This window comes from Quercus lobata, chromosome 8, assembly GCF_001633185.2.
Source record: "Quercus lobata isolate SW786 chromosome 8, ValleyOak3.0 Primary Assembly, whole genome shotgun sequence".
NCBI classification, from domain to species: Eukaryota; Viridiplantae; Streptophyta; class Magnoliopsida; order Fagales; family Fagaceae; genus Quercus; species Quercus lobata.
In genome coordinates this window covers 63,023,840-63,042,091 of record NC_044911.1, presented here as the reverse complement: position 1 = coordinate 63,042,091, position 18,252 = coordinate 63,023,840, and the positions used below count along the sequence as shown (strand labels likewise).

At 35.3% G+C, this 18,252-nt stretch overlaps 2 protein-coding genes across 5 annotated transcripts; one reads left to right on the top strand and one right to left on the bottom strand.

The window, feature by feature from the left end:
* Nucleotides 1-393: 393 nt before the first annotated feature.
* On the bottom strand, nt 394-2,719 carry LOC115958171. Its single transcript, XM_031076557.1, has 3 exons — nt 2,420-2,719; nt 2,145-2,345; nt 394-1,199 (listed from the first exon to the last, which is right to left on the bottom strand). Exons 1-3 carry the CDS (start codon nt 2,526-2,528, stop codon nt 580-582), a joined length of 930 nt encoding a protein of 309 aa, XP_030932417.1. The 5' UTR covers nt 2,529-2,719; the 3' UTR covers nt 394-579.
* A 2,170-nt stretch (nt 2,720-4,889) lies between these two features.
* LOC115955795 (WD-40 repeat-containing protein MSI4-like) lies at nt 4,890-15,530 on the top strand. Of its 4 annotated transcripts, XM_031074136.1 has the most exons (13): nt 10,436-10,520; nt 10,990-11,124; nt 11,456-11,737; nt 12,251-12,337; nt 12,474-12,536; nt 12,669-12,734; nt 12,882-12,956; nt 13,142-13,217; nt 13,435-13,535; nt 13,654-13,728; nt 14,691-14,758; nt 14,937-15,036; nt 15,254-15,530. In XM_031074136.1, the coding sequence occupies exons 2-13, from the start codon at nt 11,023-11,025 to the stop codon at nt 15,347-15,349; spliced, it is 1,191 nt and encodes a 396-aa protein (XP_030929996.1). In that variant the 5' UTR covers nt 10,436-10,520; nt 10,990-11,022; the 3' UTR covers nt 15,350-15,530. The 4 variants fall into 4 exon arrangements, with proteins under 4 accessions (XP_030929994.1, XP_030929993.1, XP_030929995.1 ...); XM_031074134.1 differs by lacking the exons at nt 11,456-11,737; nt 12,251-12,337; nt 12,474-12,536; ... (6 more) ...; nt 14,937-15,036; nt 15,254-15,530 and adding exons at nt 4,890-5,059; nt 7,525-7,623; nt 7,747-8,510; ... (1 more) ...; nt 8,869-9,267; nt 9,516-10,319 and having other exon boundaries at nt 10,428-10,520; nt 10,990-11,078; XM_031074133.1 differs by lacking the exons at nt 11,456-11,737; nt 12,251-12,337; nt 12,474-12,536; ... (6 more) ...; nt 14,937-15,036; nt 15,254-15,530 and adding exons at nt 7,436-7,623; nt 7,747-8,510; nt 8,607-8,697; nt 8,869-9,267; nt 9,516-10,319 and having other exon boundaries at nt 10,428-10,520; nt 10,990-11,078.
* The last annotated feature ends 2,722 nt before the right edge of the window (nt 15,531-18,252 follow it).

Sequence of the window (18,252 nt, the reverse complement as noted above, 5' to 3'; positions counted from 1 at the left end):
CTTCAATGAAAATACGAAGCCCTGGCCCTTTCTTCTTTTCTATGTTAAAGGCCTGCATTGGGCTTGGATGTTATAGGGAAATGTAACCCATATTACATAAGGGAGCTACATCCATTGTGAAGTGAGGAGTGCTATGTACACAATATTTTCTATGAGTTTGGGAAGAAAAAAGAAAAAAAAAGAAAAAAAAAGAGGGTTGTTACATAATTTCTTTGAGTTTTGACAAAGTACAGCAAAACTGATTGAAGTCTTGGTTTAATGATAATGAGCTATTATCATTAGTAGACGCTATAGGTTAACTCTTTTTTTTTTCTTTTTTCTTTTTTTTTTTTTTAAAAAAACTAAAGAAATGCAGCATTATTATGGCCCAAAAAGTAAAGAAAATACCCTCATTGGTATTGCCTCTTTGGATACAGTCCATGGATAAGGGGCCTTTTTTTTTTTGGTTTGTTATAAGCCCCAAAACACATTCACTATACCAGACCTCCAAGTCCACCAAAAGTAAAGACCCTCATAAACTACTAGTACTAGACACCAGAAACCCAATTACCTCAACTAGCAGCATACAAAAATTGTAGATTACAAAGGACCCGTGGCTAAAGAAGCAAAGCCACTATCAAATTTGGGCAACTCATTTTCCATCTTTGCTACCTCTTTAAGCACTTCCACCTTAGCAACCTGCTCTTTCTCAACCTGTATCTTTAGGCCCAAAATAACACTTTCCAACCTACTCATCTCCATTCTATGAGACTCAGCCTTGACCTTCAATCTCCTGATCTCCAACTGAAACAGTTTTTGCTCAACCGTCACCTCTGTTAACTCCACCAACCTTTTCCTCAGCTTAAACACATTGTAGCCTAAACTTTGAAGCTCCTCCATAGTCTTCCACAGCTCACTGGCTCTGACCCAGAAAACATTTGCCGTCAAAGAATGTATTTCTTCAACTGTTTCTTCAAATGCTCGATCCCACCCTGCCATTAAATTCTTCCTTGCCGCTTCAGAGTGGCTACGAAGCTGAAGAAAATGAGGACTGTGAGGAATGCCTTTCAGGATTCGCGAAATGCGTATTAGTGGTAAAGGTGGACATGGAACTGATTCAGAATTTTCTTCTATCTCTTTCAGGGTGTTCTGCTGATTGAGTCCACTGTCTTTTCCTGAATTCTCTGCGTGATCTGAGCCTGCTACTTCAACCATTTTTTCTGCATCGCAATGTTTAATGTTCAGACAAATTAACTCACATGCAGTCTCTTTTTAAATGAGTTAGAAATTTAGAAAAGTGACCAGTTTGAAGTTACATTCGTCAATTAAAATACCATGATAAATTATTTATAAAAAATCTTTTTTTTTTTTTTTTTTTTTTTTTTTTTTTTGTGTTGAAAGGGATTTTCTTGCAAATTGAAAGTACAGAACAGAGACTTCAAAGAGTTACCAACTACAGACAACATAACTTGACAACCACCGCTACATCTAACAAAGCTATATCATCCCAAAATCTTAAAATTTTAGAAAAAAAAAGAATTCTACAATACACACCAATTTTAATAGACTTAAATAAATAAATAAATGTACCATACTACCAATAATTAATTTGGTATAACTTAAATTAATATATTGTTTTATTTAATATATACTCTATATTGATATGTGACTAGTTAAGATTAAGTAGAAAAAAAAAAGTAGATATGCTATCAAAAAAAAAAACAAAAAAAAAAACAAAAAACAAAAAACAAAATTAGGCCAAAAATACATGGTTGGTATATAAAGTTTAACTCATCACTGATTTTTTAGTCCTTGAAATTCAAAATACCTATTAAGAAAATTTATATTTATATTTATATGCAAACATAATCATAATAATTGCCTATTACTAATTTCGTATTTACCATAATTATCAAATTTTATATTTATACAAAAAAAAAGAGTGAAAAATCTTTTTGTTTTTTTGAGTTAAAATTTCCCAATCTAGCAATGATCATGAATTCAATCATTATTCTAAAATTAATTGTAAAATTTAATTTTTTAATCACGATTCTAAACATAATGGTAGAAACCATAGAATGACCTAAATTTAAAAACATAATGATTATAATCCAAAAAGTTTTAAAATTGTATGCAAAATAAATACACGCAAGCATTGAAATTACCGGGAGTAGTATGAGGAAGAACTGATGAAGTAGCGAACGAAAAGGGATTGCAAAGCGGTGTAGTTGGAGTGTAACTTGACAAGTTTTGATTTGTTGCAGAAGAAACTGTGTGAGCCCCGAAAGATTGACTTCTAGTTTTACCTCCTTTCCTTGTGACTCTACAAATCCGACAGTCTCTTTTGTCTTTGACATCAATGGTTCCTGATTATAGTAAACGTTGTTACAATTAGTTTGCAACTTTGCGAGAGAGAGAGAGAGAGAGATGAAGTGATTACCAGAAGAAAAAGAAAGAGATTGTGTTGCTGCGAAAACGAATGAGTTTGTGTCTGCCATGGTTGATTGGTTTCCAAGTTCAAGAGAGGCAATTGGTACATCAAAGAGCATATATAGTACGGAATGGTGTCCCAAGGCTTAGCTTTGCAAAGAAGGAAAACACAGTGCTAGCATGTGTTTTCTTTTCCCATAAGCTTTTATTTCAAGTGTGATAAGTAAAGCAAACATTGGTTTACAGTCTAACATTGGAGGACCAATGGTTGAGCTCAATTTCAACCGGGTCTTTTGCTAAACTTCTTGTAATACGTACCAACTTTTCGAGAGTAAAAACTGAATAGAGAAACAAGGAATTTGAAAGTGAGAAGGAATTAAGGAGATGATAGCAATCAACCGTATTTGAATTTATCTTAAAGATTATGGTACTTGATTGAGACTAATCATATGATCCTTATCAGTTATTTGAATTTATATTCTAGATAAGAAAAAAGAAAATGTTAATAGATATCCTTGAGGGCGTCGATTTATGAATTATTTTAAAAAAATTTCTACCAAAAAAAAAAAAAATTTGTTCTGGCAACTTTTTATATTTAAAAATAGTGTTAAAACTTTTCTAAAATTTATTGTTTGCATTATTTATTTTATTTTTTTAAGAAGTTGCATTATTTCTTTTTGTGAAAGAAAATTGTATTATCGATATATGTGTAATACGTGTGAAAAGTATGTGAAAATACATGTAAATTTTCTCTTGACTTTTTTTTTTTGAGAAAGAATTTTCTCTTGACTTGAGATAGCTGTATAATGGTTAGGAAAGGTGACCACTTAGAGTTTTGGACCTACATTTATGAGTTTCATGGAAAAAAAGAAAGCTACTTTAACTTTTATAGGGAAAAAAAATCACATTATCTAAAATAAAAAGCCGCCGCCCACCACAAAACAACAAAAGCTTAGGATATATATATATATATATATATTTTTTTTTTTTGAGTGAGTTTCAACTTATGGCATCCGCTCCTGATGATAAAGAGTTATCATTAGACCAAGACACTAATAAATTTTTGGTGTAGGCGGGAATTGAACCTCAGATCTCTTATACAACCATTAAAGACTTTACCAGTTGAGCTAACTGGAACCCACCAAAAGCTTAGGATATTGTTATGCAAATTATATAGGTGTGGTTGATGAATGAAAAGGCTTTAGGCTCAATTGATTCATATTGTTGCTTAATGATAAAAGATTGACTAGTTAAAAGTTGGTTCTAAATTAATAAGTTTAAATTTTTTTAAGAATACAAATCTTTTACCTCACTTTTTGTATTCTATTTTATGCTTCACCAATCACGATATGTCATGTGGTTAGTATTCCTATTATTCTTATTATTATTTTTTTCAATTTTAAACTTAAGATTATTTTATAAGGAAATTTAAATAGATACATGATAAATTATGATGGATGAAACATAAGTGGAACTCAAAAAGTGGGATAGAAACTTTATATTCATTTTTGGGGTTAAATGTTGTCCTATATGTATTGACTACTCATCTCAATTAGGGCTTTCCAAGGTTTTTTTTTGTTTTTTTTTTTATTTTTTATTTTTTTATTTTTTTTAATATAAAATAGAATCCTATTCTAGCAAAGACTTGAACTCAAGTGTGTGAAACTCTCACTCTTAAAGACTTCAATCCTGACCTTTATCCCTTACCTCATAATAACTTTGTATTTGTGGAGTAACAATCATACTTAGGTTGTGCAATTGTGGTTTTCCAAAGTATCAATTTAATCTCTCCAACACATATATAAACAACTAATTTGGAGTATGATTTCCTAAAAATAAACAACATGTTTGCATTTTTGTTGAGGACATTTAGGGCTATTTGGTAATGTAACCAGAACAACCGTTTTCAATGTTTAAACATTACATGTATTTCCACACACTTTTTCATCCATATATATTTCAAAAAAATATAAACAATGTTATTAGAACAACATTATCAAATGACCCTAACATTTTTCCTTTTGAGTTTAGCCAAAAAAAAAAAAAAAATCCTTTGATAAATAGGAAAAAGAAAAAAGAAAAAGAAAAAAAAAACATTTTTTATTCCGTCCCTTACATCCTTTCGAGCTGGAATCACAACTATTCATCTGGGCCGTCCAGTCATTCTAACAAAATCTCCATTGCCGGGTCCACTGCAAAATAAACGGTCCAGATTGATCTAAAAAAACAAACAGTAACTGCTCTTGATCCTAGGCGTCTAGTGGATCTTTCTCAGCAACGGAGCTGACTAAAGACACGAACACCCTTGCTAAATAAACTCAGTACGGCAACAATTTTGTTAGTTGGCCGGATTCGGAACAATATATAATAATAGCATCTCGAGTTTTAGAAACTCGAGATCTAATTAGAACTCGAGCTTTTGAAACTCGAGTTCGTGTTTTCGTTCATCCTTACATAGACAAGGGAAATTAGAAGCACTTTCAAACGGCACATTTGAAAGTGACAGAACCCTTTCAACCTCACTCACTCAAACTCACTCTAAAACTCCGCCCTCTCTCACTCTCAAACTCACTCTCAAGCCGTTCGTAGCCCGCCGTTCGTCTGCCGTTCGATTCCCGCCGTTCGTCTGCCGTTCGTGCTCTCTTTTCAGGTTCTGGGTTCGCTTCTTCTTATTTTTCTTTATGCGATTTTTTGATCTATGTGATGGGTATTGTAAATTTGAGTTGTTTTCTGTTTTGGGTTCTTGAAATTTTGGGTTTTTGTAGCTCAGTGTTAGTGGTAGCACATCTCATGAAAGAAATAGAGATTCACTGCACCTAATAATCTTTTCTCACTTTCTCCTCTAATTTCTTCTTCTGTTTCTTTTACTTTAATGTCTTGGCATTTCAGGATTTTTTGTCCCTAAAAAATCTGGATTGGGTTATATAAAATACCAATAAAGCTATTTGATTTCCATGGACATTCAGTGTTTCCCCCTTAAGTAACTGTCCTGTGTTAGGCAGATGATTTAAAAAGCCAAGGCTTGGCATGTATATTTAGAGAAATTTATTTTTCTTTTTTGGTGAAATATACAGGTGATACCTTGAATCATATTTGTTATTGAGGGCTTATTCTGAACTAATTGTTGATGTCTTTTTGCTGGGTCCATTTGTTGTAATTGTGTTAGAAGGCTTGTCCGTTCTGTTTATGGGAACAGGTTATTGAAGAAATTCTAAATTATTTAAGTTGTTTGTTCTGAGATTCTTCAAAATTTGGTGCTTATTAACTCTTTCCGTAGTGGTATATCTAATGACTCATTAAAGCATATCTTCCCATTTTCTAATGATAGCAACATCTTTTAAAGAAATAGAAACCTGGTTATGCAGTGATTCATATATGCATTTTTTTATGCTTGTTTCTTTTTACTTTATTGGGTATGCTATTTCCAATTTTGGTTCATCTATTGTGATAGTTTATAAAGTTTTTTGTGTGTTTGTTTATGTTATTAAATATGGGGTAATTGAAAAATGTTTAATTGGAAATGCTAAAAAGTTTTGGAACATTATGGGTGAGTTATTGTAGGACTAATGTTGTATAGGTTTTTTCACCTTTTAGTTGCTCATAGCTTGTTGAGAGAATAAGAAGGGTTAAAATTTTGGGAATTGGAATGAAAAATTTTGATGTTTAGCTTAGCTGAAATCATCACCCTTAGATGGAGCAGGCCCATACATCAAAAAGAGTTGCTTACTAATAAGAAAAATGTTTTCCATTTTGACCAATGGGTTGTCTGGAATTCCTATAGTTTTTTACTGACTCTGTGCATTTGGTAATTCGTTGAGCAGGATATATGTGAATTAGGGACCATTTTTGCTCCTGCTTGTATCGGTTATAGTTGGTATTTGTTGGTCGGTTTAAATGAATGAGAAAAAGTCATTATTAGATGGTATCTGATCATATGAAAGTTCCAACACACCATTTTAGGATATAACGATCAAATCACTTAATGTGCTCATTGACCATGAGATTTCCATAGTGCAAAGTGGGTTCTTGTTAGCTTTGATTATTACTGTTGTGTTGTTGGTTTGCTTAGATTATAAGTTGTGTGATGGCTTTGCGTTGTGTACTTGTATAGTCTTGTCCGAAGGTACTCTCTCTTTCTTCTGAGTGCTTTCTCGTTTTTGCTTCTTAGACTCCTTTCTCTCTCTCTCTCCAATTTTAGATTTATGAATTTCATGATTTGACCTAGGGTTTGGATCTTTTTTGGTTTTTTTTTTTATTTATTTATTAATTGTGTTTTTTAAAAAATGATTGAATTTGATGTAATTGGTTTTGCATCATGTTTGAATTTGTTGGTTTGTTCTACAAGTTGATGATTTAGTGGTTTTGCATGATTTGCTATAGCTATTGTCTAAGTTTAGGTTTTGGGTTTCTGGGTTCTTTTCTCTCGGCCAAACTGTTGAACATATTAGAACATAATAGACTAACCAAAAGTAAAAGTAAGTTCACAAACTCAAATTCTCGGGAAATTACATGAGGTTACCCTCTGTTGGGGCGAATTGTAAGTGGTTCACATACCCTCTGTTTAAGCGTTATAGTGACATTTTAAAGCCCTATAGTGGTGTTTTTCTGCAAATTTTTTTTTATAAGTATCAGGTTTAGGGAGCCCTATAGTGGCGTTTTTAAGTCCTATAGTGACGTTTTAAAGCCCTATAGCGGCGTTTTTCTGCAATTTATGGAAATCGAGTCTTGAAAACTCGATTTTTACGTCAATTTTTTCTCACTTTAAACCCATCCTCTTATAAATCGAGACTTAAAAACTCGACTTTTATATTGGAACTCGAGTGGAGGAACACTAGAGATGCTAGTTTTCAACATTGTTTTGAAACGTGACAACTAACTAAATTTTTTAATATTTATTGTTATTTAGAAAAAAAATTCTGTTCTTATCTAGTTTGTATGCACTTGTAATGTTTAACTGTCATTTGAATCTTCTATATATATATATATATATACATATTATAATTTTGAAGGTGATGGAATGAAAATATATGAACTCTTATCAAACATTGGCACAGAGAAATTGAGGTTTTCATAACCGTTTCCATTGTCTATACTCTTTGCAATATGGAGCCTCAGATCGATGAGGAGCTACAGTGCTTGCACCCTGGTCCGCAAGAGGATTCAGTGTTGACGCGACAACCATATCACCGATCAGAGGCCATTTGGAATGGCAAGGTAAAATTTCTAGTTCTAACAACCGCTTTAATTTTTACGTTGACTTTGACTTTTAGTTAGCAAGTTCTTTCAAAGTTTTATTTCTAGTTCTAACAACCGCAAAAATTTTTATTGAATTTGTAGGACCCGGGCTCACTTATGTGCCGTGGTCGTACTAAGGAGATGGCAAACGTTCAGATGGAAGATAATCGGGTGATTGACATTATCAAATTGCTAAGATTAGAAGGATTGTTTAGAGCCCCTTCCAAAGAGATCGATAATTGCCTAATATCGGCCCTAGTTGAGCGATGGCGGCCGGAGACTCATACGTTTCATCTTCCACATGGTGAGATATCAATCACCCTACAAGATGTGGAGGTGATTTTCGGACTTTCTATAGACGATGAGATCTTGGTTGGGCCGACTGCTGTGGAGAATGGGACTTGGAGGCAAGTGTACGGGGAGTTGCTTAGATTTACTCCGCCGGAGGACAATAAAACTTTGGTGGGCCAAAGAATTCTCATCAGCCGACTTCTTGAGGCCGTTGCAGCACCACTGCCTCAGGACGCAACAGAGATTCAGATACACCGGTATGCTCGATGCTATATTTTAGCGCTATTAGGGGATAAACTTTTCATGGACAAGTCAGGAGATAGGGTGCATCTGATGTTCTTGGAGTTGATTCGCAAAATTCGTGATCCGCGGCAGTATAGTTAGGGTAGTGGTTGCTTGGCCTGGTTGTACAGGGACTTGTGTCGAGCAAGTGAGAAAGGCGCATCGCAGATTGGTGGGGCGTGCACCTTGGTCCAGTATTGGGCATGGGCAAGGTTGTCATTCTTGTGTCCGAGGATAGAGCCCCCACCTGGATGTGATTATGGCCCATGGCCATATGCTCCACTTGCATTTAAGTAAGTGTTTTCCTAATATTTAGTATGTTATGCAATGTACTCTTCTTAATAACTAAATTGTATTATCGTTCTTATGTTATTTGCTCGTAATTGTAGGTGGGTGCGGGTGCCAAGCTCGAAGAGTAGGCCATCTGGCACGACCTTGGTCCGCTATCGCGAGCAATTAGTGACAATGCGGCCAGACCAGGTAATAATATTCAAAAATTCGGTTTGGTTATAATAATTTCCCTTAAGAATATGATTGCTTCATCCTTTAACATATCTTTTGTTAAAATTTTTGTTTTTCCCTTTATCTATGTATTCTCCCTTGTTTCACCTTTTAAGATGCTATGATAATTGTTTTTTGTTTCTATTGTAGATTGTGTGGCAGCCATACGAGGCAGACTTCGGCCACCTTCCTGAGTTCTGCGTTGCAGGGAGGGATACGTGGACAGCGAGGGTGCCGCTTGTGTGTTTTTGCATAATAGAGAGACACTACCCGGACCGTGTCCTTCGACAGTTTGGGTTGGCGCAGCAGCAGCCTGACAATGCTGTCTACGATGATAGACTGCATAAAATTGACTTACGTGGGAAGGTGGAAAAGAATTGGAGGGAGGAGCATGGACCGTATATCATTTCATGGGAAATGAGACGACAACAACTTTGTCATGCACCTCCTCAGATTGGTGAGATGCCCCGCAATCATGCCTATTACGTCTGGTATCGTCCGATCACTCGAAAGTATGTCGTCCGCAACAACGCTAAATTAGATATAATGGTAATGTGTTCTAATTAGATTTTATTGCCTATTTCGTTTTACTTGAGTACATGTATGAACGTAGAATTAGTTTCTATGAATTATAAAAACATATCTGATTAAAGAGTTTCTGTTACATATAGTATTCTAATAAAACTGTTAGTTTCTAGTTGAGTATTTGAGTAGATTAGTAAGTACTATATTATCCATTTATTAATTTATACATAACTGTCTCAAATATGATTGTACTGGCTCTTTCTCCGTTTTAGATTCAAAGCCATTTAGCGCTATTGGAGATGCTTCCTGAAGGCAGCGAAGCTCACAACCATGTTCGGCGTGTCCTAAATAATGTGGCTGGCCTTGGTCGTGATCCTGCAGCAAATGAGGAGGCAGACAATGGGCATGAGACTGAACCAACAGTTGCTGAAATCCCAAGCACAAGCGCAGCACCCATAAGTATACGGACCCGTGCTCAGCGTGCTATTGCAAGCCCAAGCACAAGCGCAGCTAGGGGCCGTGGTCGGCCTGCTACAGCAAGCCCAAGCACAAGTGCAACCAGGGGCCGTGGTATGCCTGCTACAGCAAGCCCAAGCCCAAGTGCAGCTAGGGGCCGTGGTCGGCGTGCAACAACCCCTCGGGTTGTAACTAGTCTTGAGATGCCTGCACCCATCCCTCACTCATCTCCTCAGCCTGAGGTCCCTCCACACATCCCAGATGCATCTCCTCAGCCCGAGGTCCGTTCACCCAGCCCACCTTCGCAGCCCGATTTTGATCTCAGTATTGATGACAATGTGACCCCTCCTATACTCCCCGAGACACCGTCTTACCCACCTACCAGCTCTACTGCACCCACTCCTGGCCTCTACTTAGAGCATCATTACCCACCTACCGCATCTTCATCTGACCCTCTGGGACCTCCGGTTGGGATTGACACTGTACAGCCACATACTGATGTACCAAACGAGCATCCCCCTCATCAGCCCTCACCTCCACGAGGTAGACCGCAGCGCACTAGAAGAGCACCCACTTGTGGGACAGGTGGACACAAAATAGGACACCGAGGGAGCTCTATGGTATGATAACATTAATTAGAATTCAAATGCACATATTTTGATTATCACTTTATTCTAATGATAACATTAATTAGAATCTTGATTGCATGCATCTAATGGAATTTGCAGCATGATGATGAGCCTAAGGATGATGCCCCGCAGCCTCCTCCCCCGCCCAAACATTACACAAGGGTTAAAAAACGCAAAATTGGCGAACCTTGAGTAAGTGCTAAAGTCATAATAGGAACTGCATTTTTCTTCTTCTTCTTCTCTTATTCTTCTTAGAGTTTTTTAATTTTTTTTCTCGGAATTGTTTATTATCAATTTATCACTAGAGCATTGTCATACTGTATTTTGTCTTTGATATTAGTATTGACTTGTTATGCATGTGTCACTTGTATTGGATGCATGCCTCCTATCCTCATAGATGCTATTTATTGCCATCTGATGGCAGCAATGTCACTAAGTTTGTCTTGGAAGTTGGAACCATTACCTGGTCAACGGTGCTAATTCAATACTACTCATCAAATATTATGGTTTAAGACAATCGATACACATGATTTGATGAAGAATGAGCAAATGAGCAAGGCCTAATTCAAATGAATCGATTTATTGATTTTGTGATAAAGACCTTCAAAGTGTGTTCTATAATAATAATTATTAGTTTAATTAATTTCCTTTTCTTCTACAGATAAAATTGAATCATCGGAAGTTACTTGATGGAATGTTGGACATATGTGGAGTGCCACCGCAAAAATTCAGAACCATATGTTCAAGTATTGACAAGTTAGATAAACAACCTTTTGAGCAGATAAAAAAGGAAATGGTAAGAACAGTAGTATGCAAATAGTGTTGTCTTACTTGGTTATTATTAATAGGAGCAATAGCCTATCTACTTGTTAGCATTTCATTAATATAAGGATAATTCTGTGATCATCTTTTTGTAAATATGTTGGATTAGTAATTTAGAGCCTAATTTTTACTCTATTGTAATTTTATAGGGAAGCTTGCATATACATTCTTTTTACTTGAGCTTTTCTCTTTGCAATAATATTTATAATGAAATGTTGGATTAATATTTTAATTGTGTATTCCATTTATATCATTGCATAAATTTTAGTATGTTTCGTTATATATTTCTTGTTAATTATTGTTAGGTGGAGGAGAAGGGCTTATCTGTTCAGACAGCAGATGAAATTGGTACTTTTGTGAAGGAAAGGGGACACCCTTTGGAACTACTATCTAAGCTTAAGCAGCAGGGCAGCAAGTTCTTAGGACATAACGGATCTGCTGATGCACTGAATGACCTAGAGATTTTATTTAAAGCTCTTGAAGTGTCAAAGTGTATTGACAAAGTGGTTTTTGACTTGAGTCTTGCCAGAGGCCTTGATTATTATACTGGAGTCATATCTGAGGCTGTTTTTAAAGGTGGTGCACAGGTAATTTTTTAAGAAGAATCCTTATTAAATGAGTAATTTTTTAAATATCCTGTTTAATTTTTGGAATGTTAATTGTAAATTAAAGAAAGAAATTACCAATGAATTTATTCTGTAATTGTGGGAATTGGTTCAATATGTTTGTTCTGGAAAATGAGTAATTCTGAAGTTAAAGTTCAGTAATGATTATTTGTAAGAGCTTAACACTACAAATTTAAAACGTTCTCATGAGTGCCTGGTTGGAAATTTGTCATGCATTCTAGATTACTTATTCCAACTGCCAGATCTTTGCTGCTGTATTTTATTATGTATGATTTGAAATAAGTTATTAATATTGTTGAACTTGTCATTATTTTAATATTGTGCATTTGTGATTTACTTGCCTGCTCATGTGGAGTTGATATTAAGTCACTGTGTGATGTCATTGTCTGTTGTTTGTGCATCATCTTGTTTACTCTGGGATTGTATATGTTGATTTATCCTAGTGGTTTTATCTTTTGTTGTCTTTTTAATCAGACTGATGGCAGTGTTCCAAATACCCTTGTCATAGCAAACTGTGAGGTAGTTAAACCTAGGGTTGCAGCTGCAGAGCACATATCACAGGTGATTTCCTGATGGAACATGCATTATTCATAATCCCCCATACCCACTCTTCCGTTTGTTTTTGGTGGTGGTTCTGTGAAGATGTTTGCTCATCAGTTGCATTCTCTTGGCATGCTCTGGTTGCTTGATCTTACAGTTCAATGAGGAAGCGCGTTCTCCATTTGTAAAGAAGTTCAAAACTATTATACATCCTGGTGAGGTACATGTGGCTTTTAAAGAAAATTACATTTCTACTTAAAATGGCTGCAAATGAGGATCTTTTAGTCTTATTAGCTATCAAATTTCAATGATTACAGTTGTTTTTGTTCTTATTCTTGTTATTATTTTGCAGGTGAACAGAATCAGGGAACTCCCACAGAATAGTAAGATCGTGGCCACACACACTGACAGTCCTGATGTAAGCATTTATCTTCATGTTACCCTTTTCTTTTAAATGTGGATTATCAAGATTTCAAGGTTTTTAAATCTTGTAACTTGTCTTTGAATATGAAGTTTATAAACTGGGGAAGCTCAATATGCATTAAAGTTTTGAGTTTATGATCAGGTCCTTATTTGGGACGTTGAGGCTCAACCAAATCGTCACGCTGTTCTGGGAGCTACAAATTCTTGTCCAAACTTGGTGCGCCCCATGCAAATGAAACTCTTTTTGCTATCCTTTTCATGAATGTTTTAATACATTGAAAATTCTTTGTTATTTGTCCTATTTCATTTCCCCCGCTTCGTATCTTTAAAATATATATATATATATACATATATATATATATATATCAGGCAATTGTTAACTCTAAATGCATTGTCTTACAGATATTGACCGGGCATCAAGATAATGCTGAATTTGCTCTTGCTATGTGTCCTACTGAACCCTTTGTGCTTTCTGGAGGTTGGATTTCTTTTATTATCATTTTATCTAATGTCAGATAGTGTTAGTGTGATGGATATATTTATCTTGTGCCTCTGTCAATGTCAGCTAACTAGCCATGTGTGCGTGTGTGTATGTGTGTATATGTGTGTGTGTGTGTGTGTGTGTGTCCTCGTTTCTTGAGTCATGTGATATTGGGTTTGTAATTGAATAAACTTGCTGCATGTCTATCCCCCAGATACTGTTCGCATGTTTGATCGCCGTAATCTCACCTCTGGGGGTGTTGGGTCACATGTTCATAAATTTGAGGGTCACAATGCAGCTGTCCTTTGTGTACAGGTGATAGAAAAGTTTTGGGATTACTTTCTTGGCTTTATGTTACATCATGCGTTTTGTTATATATTCAGGAATAGGACTTATTTAGTTATTTTTAACAAAAATATGCATTTGTTTTCAGTGGTCTCCTGACAAGTCATCCGTCTTTGGAAGTTCTGCTGAGGATGGCATTTTGAACATTTGGGATCATGAGAAGGTATGAAGCTATAATTTTTCTCTATACAGCCTTGCTCTCTCTCTGTCTCTCACTCACACACACACGATCATAAGACAACATATAGATCATATCAAAAAAAGAACCAACAATGCTGTGATGGTAAGAGATGGAAACCGATAAATATATGGTGAACTGACAGTAGATAAGGAAAGTTATTATTCCTATAATGATCAAATGCAGTGTATAAGATGGTTCTACATATGTATGGGTTGATTTGTTGGGGGGTGGAATATATGTAAAGCCTTCAAGCAGATTTCCAGCGTCACAATTTGCCTGTTAAAAATGTGCCTTGCATTCACTATTTTATTAGCGAGCAAACTGATTTCCAGAGGTAGTTTTGATTATTGATAAGTATTGAGGGTATTTTATTTATTTTTTATTGTTCCAAGTGCTGTTTTTTGCTAATCTCAAGCTTCTAAGGAAGTTTTAGAAGTAATCTGGTTTCGTTCACTGGTATTATTCTTTAGTAGTGAGGATATCAAATTATCAATCCAATGGTCCCTACTACTATGACTGATTATAAGTATTATTCTGTATCACTTTATAATTTTTTACTTGTTGTGTGGATGATTTTAGTCATACATGGGTTTGGACTTTGAAGTATTTCTACTTCAGCGTTACACCAAAGCGATTCAGAGCGGTTAAGTGAGATTTAATTACTTCAACTAGATCTTCCCTGCTTTCACATCACTCTTGTACCCATTTTTCCCCTTTTAAGTTTTTTTTTTTTTTTTTTGGGGTGGGTGGGATGGACGATGGCTGTGTTCCCTTTTCTTTTTATAATTTTCAGTTGTATTTCTGTTGAATCTGGCTACAGGAAATTATCAATTTTGTTTATTAGGGTTCGTCCCAATCTGAAACTCATTGCTCAATTCTTGCTTAGTCATTGTGGCATTTATGTTTCTTGTGTTATGCATGTAACTGATCCTATTGCCTTTCAGGTTGGTAATGTTGGATCTAAAATGCAAAATGTTCCTCCAGGCTTATTCTTCCGACATGCTGGCCATAGGTATGAATTTGTGTATCTTATGTGTGTGTGATTTGCTATACAAACAGGTTTTTTTTGGGGGCTGAATTTGGTGTTTGTTACTACTTGTTGATTGGATGTTAATGCACTTATATGCTTTCTGGATGCTTTTCTCTGAAGATTTTGTACACAATACTTTATTTCTATTTTATGCATGTAGGGACAAGGTTGTGGACTTCCATTGGAATGCATCTGATCCATGGACAATTGTCAGTGTGTCCGATGATTGTGAAAGTACTGGAGGAGGTGGTACACTGCAGGTAATCAATATATATATTAACCCTGGTATCTTATCATTTAGAATGTGCATTTTTTTTCCTTCAGTAGTTTAATAGTGAAAAATATCAGAGGGATAGCATTTTGCTTGAATAATAATCAACTTGCATGTAAAAATAAAATGTACTTCAAGATATGATAATATTTTGGGTTTATGCTGCTGTACATTTGCTTGATGAAAAAGTGATGGTTCTGGTGCAGATATGGCGGATGATTGATTTCATATACAGGCCCGAGGAAGAAGTTCTAGCTGAATTGGATTCATTCAAGTCCCACATTTTAACATGTTCCTCTTGATGCCTATTTAAAAAGTTGTTAAACTTTCGTTTTCAGTTTGCTCAAGCTAAATGACTTCCACCTAAAGTTTCCAAACCTTGGTAGTTCAATATTTTGTTGGTTCCGAATTTGACTATTAAAATATCCTCTCTCTGTGTCTCTCTCTGTTCATTAAGAGCAAAACTGAGCTCCTTTTGTGTCATTTGGTAACTAGTACAGTTTAGTCATTTAGCTGGACCTTCATTTCAAATACTAGTACTACCCGTGTGGGAGTTTTAAACAAATGACATAGCAATTAATCTAAACTGTTTTAACTCTGTTCATTAACAATATGTCTATGGATACAATACTTTTAAGAAGAAAGATTCACAACAAATTATAAGTGGTGACTGGTGCATAATAAAAGTAGTATCAGTAGTGGACATGGATGAAAGTGATCTTCAATTACAATAGGCTATGTCAATAATTGTGAAAATATTATGTCCTTATTGCATTCATAACATTACTTTTTGGTCAATGCGATATGAGTACCAGTAACAAACATTAGGCCTTGGAGGGGGGTTTTGAAAAGGAAATAAGACGTCAACCCTCTGTGGCCTAGTTGTATGTATTCCATCTTTTGTTACTGACATGAACATTTGTTCTTCGTTATTTGCTTTCTAGACAACAATGGAATTTAAGTTATGAGTTCATCTCCTGTGCCCTTTGAATGGAACACAAAATGCAAAGGCCTAGTACATAAGAAAGAGTTCTAAGAAACTAAGGGAACTTGGGCAACTTAAACCATGATATGTACTTAAAAATCTTAAAAGTTTTGTTTAATCTCTCACCTCTTAAGCATTTTTCAAGGTTAAGATTACAACTTTCATCGAGGTGGAAAGTATACCAAGAAATAAAATCCCCTCTCCAGTTTATTTTAAATGTAAGACATCCCACGACTGGTTAAAAAGATGAGGAAGTTTTTTTTTTCTCTGTATTGCCAGATGCCAGGCACATGAAATTTATTTGATTTTTAAATGTCATAGGCCTTACATCTAAATAAAAATTTGAGTAATTTAAAGGATTCAATGATGGGGGTCTTCCGAATTTTTGTGGGAGGCCAAAAAAAAAAAAACCCTCCCCTTTCTCTCTTTTTGTTAAAAAAACATATCTAAAAATTAAAGACCAAAAAAAAAAAAAAAAAAAGATAAAAGAGGGAAAGGAAAAATGAGGATAGCATATTCCTTAATCCTTTACCATCTTGATAGTCATATATTCTATTACATTTTTATATATATATTTTTTTCCTTCTTGATAGATGGTTTTTATTAGTTTTCTTAACAAAATATTGTGCTTTGCATTGCAAGATTGTTTTAGGAATTTTGCACCAAAATGTGTCATGCTCTGTGGATCATCTTTCTTGTATATAAATGGAATCGGCAACATGTACAAGAATGTTAAGAACTCCACTAGTAAATTTAAATTTAATAGAATAATTTAACTTAAAAAAAATTAACAATAGGAATAATTTAAATATTATCAATTAATCAGAAGAGAGTTATGGACTGAATAGTAATACATGTTAAGATATTTGCTCTAATTAATATATCATTCACATACTTAGTTGATTTGAATCCACAATTTCACCCTTGATGTTAAAAAAAGAACAAAAAATGCCATTTCAAGTAGGCTTCATTAACAAAGTTTGTAATGACTTAGGAGTTATAAAACATACATTTGATGCAAAATCTAAGGAAATTATAAAAATGTGAAATTCGCGGCAAATAAAAAAATTACAAAATTCTTTGTAAGATTAACTTAGTGGTAAAAAGTTTTTGTGACTCATTATACTTGTAAAGTCGAGAGTTATAAATTCGACTAGTGACAAGCCTCGTTGTTGTGCGGATGACCCAATACTATGATGAGTTGAGTTTAAGTAGGTTCGGTGCAATAAACACACTTCCGATTTGTTTTTTGGACCAATGAATTTTTTTTTTATTATAAATTACAAGAGTTGGGTGTATTGGGGAATTTTTTTTTTTTTTTTTTTATCCCAAATACTCTGTTTAGGCCGAGAGCCTACAAAAACAGAGGAATTGGGGGAAAAAAAATTTCACCAACGGAACTCGAGTCTTAAAGACTCGAGTTCCACCTGGGAAAATATTTTTCCCCACATCCCCTGTTTTGGCCGACTCTCGGGCTAAACAGGGGAGTTGGGGAAAAAAAATTTCCCCAACGGAACTCGAGTCTTTAAGACTCGAGTTCCAGCTGGGAAATTTTTTTTCCTCAAATCCCCTGTTTTTGTAGGCTCTCGGCCTAAACAGGGGATTTGGGGAAAAAAAATTTCACCAACGGAACTCGAGTCTTAAAGACTCGAGTTCCAGCTACGAAATTTTTTTCCCTCAAATCCCCTGTTTTTGTAGGCTCTCGGCCTAAACAGGGGATTTGGGGAAAAAAAATTTCACCAACGGAACTCGAGTCTTAAAGACTCGAGTTCCACCTGGGAAAATATTTTTCCCCACATCCCCTGTTTTGGCCGACTCTCGGGCTAAACAGGGGAGTTGGGGAAAAAAAATTTCCCCAACGGAACTCGAGTCTTTAAGACTCGAGTTCCAGCTGGGAAATTTTTTTTCCTCAAATCCCCTGTTTTTGTAGGCTCTCGGCCTAAACAGGGGATTTGGGGAAAAAAAATTTCACCAACGGAACTCGAGTCTTAAAGACTCGAGTTCCAGCTGCGAAATTTTTTTCCCTCAAATCCCCTGTTTTTGTAGACTCTCGGCCTAAACAGGGGATTTGGGGAAAAAATTTCACCAATGGAACTCGAGTTTCAGAGACTCGAGTTTCACTGTGGAATTTTTTTTTTTTCTCTCCTCTGAACGTACAAAACTGCTGATCGGTAAAGCAGAAACGGGGAAATTGCTGAGAATGTGATCTATAAACAGTCA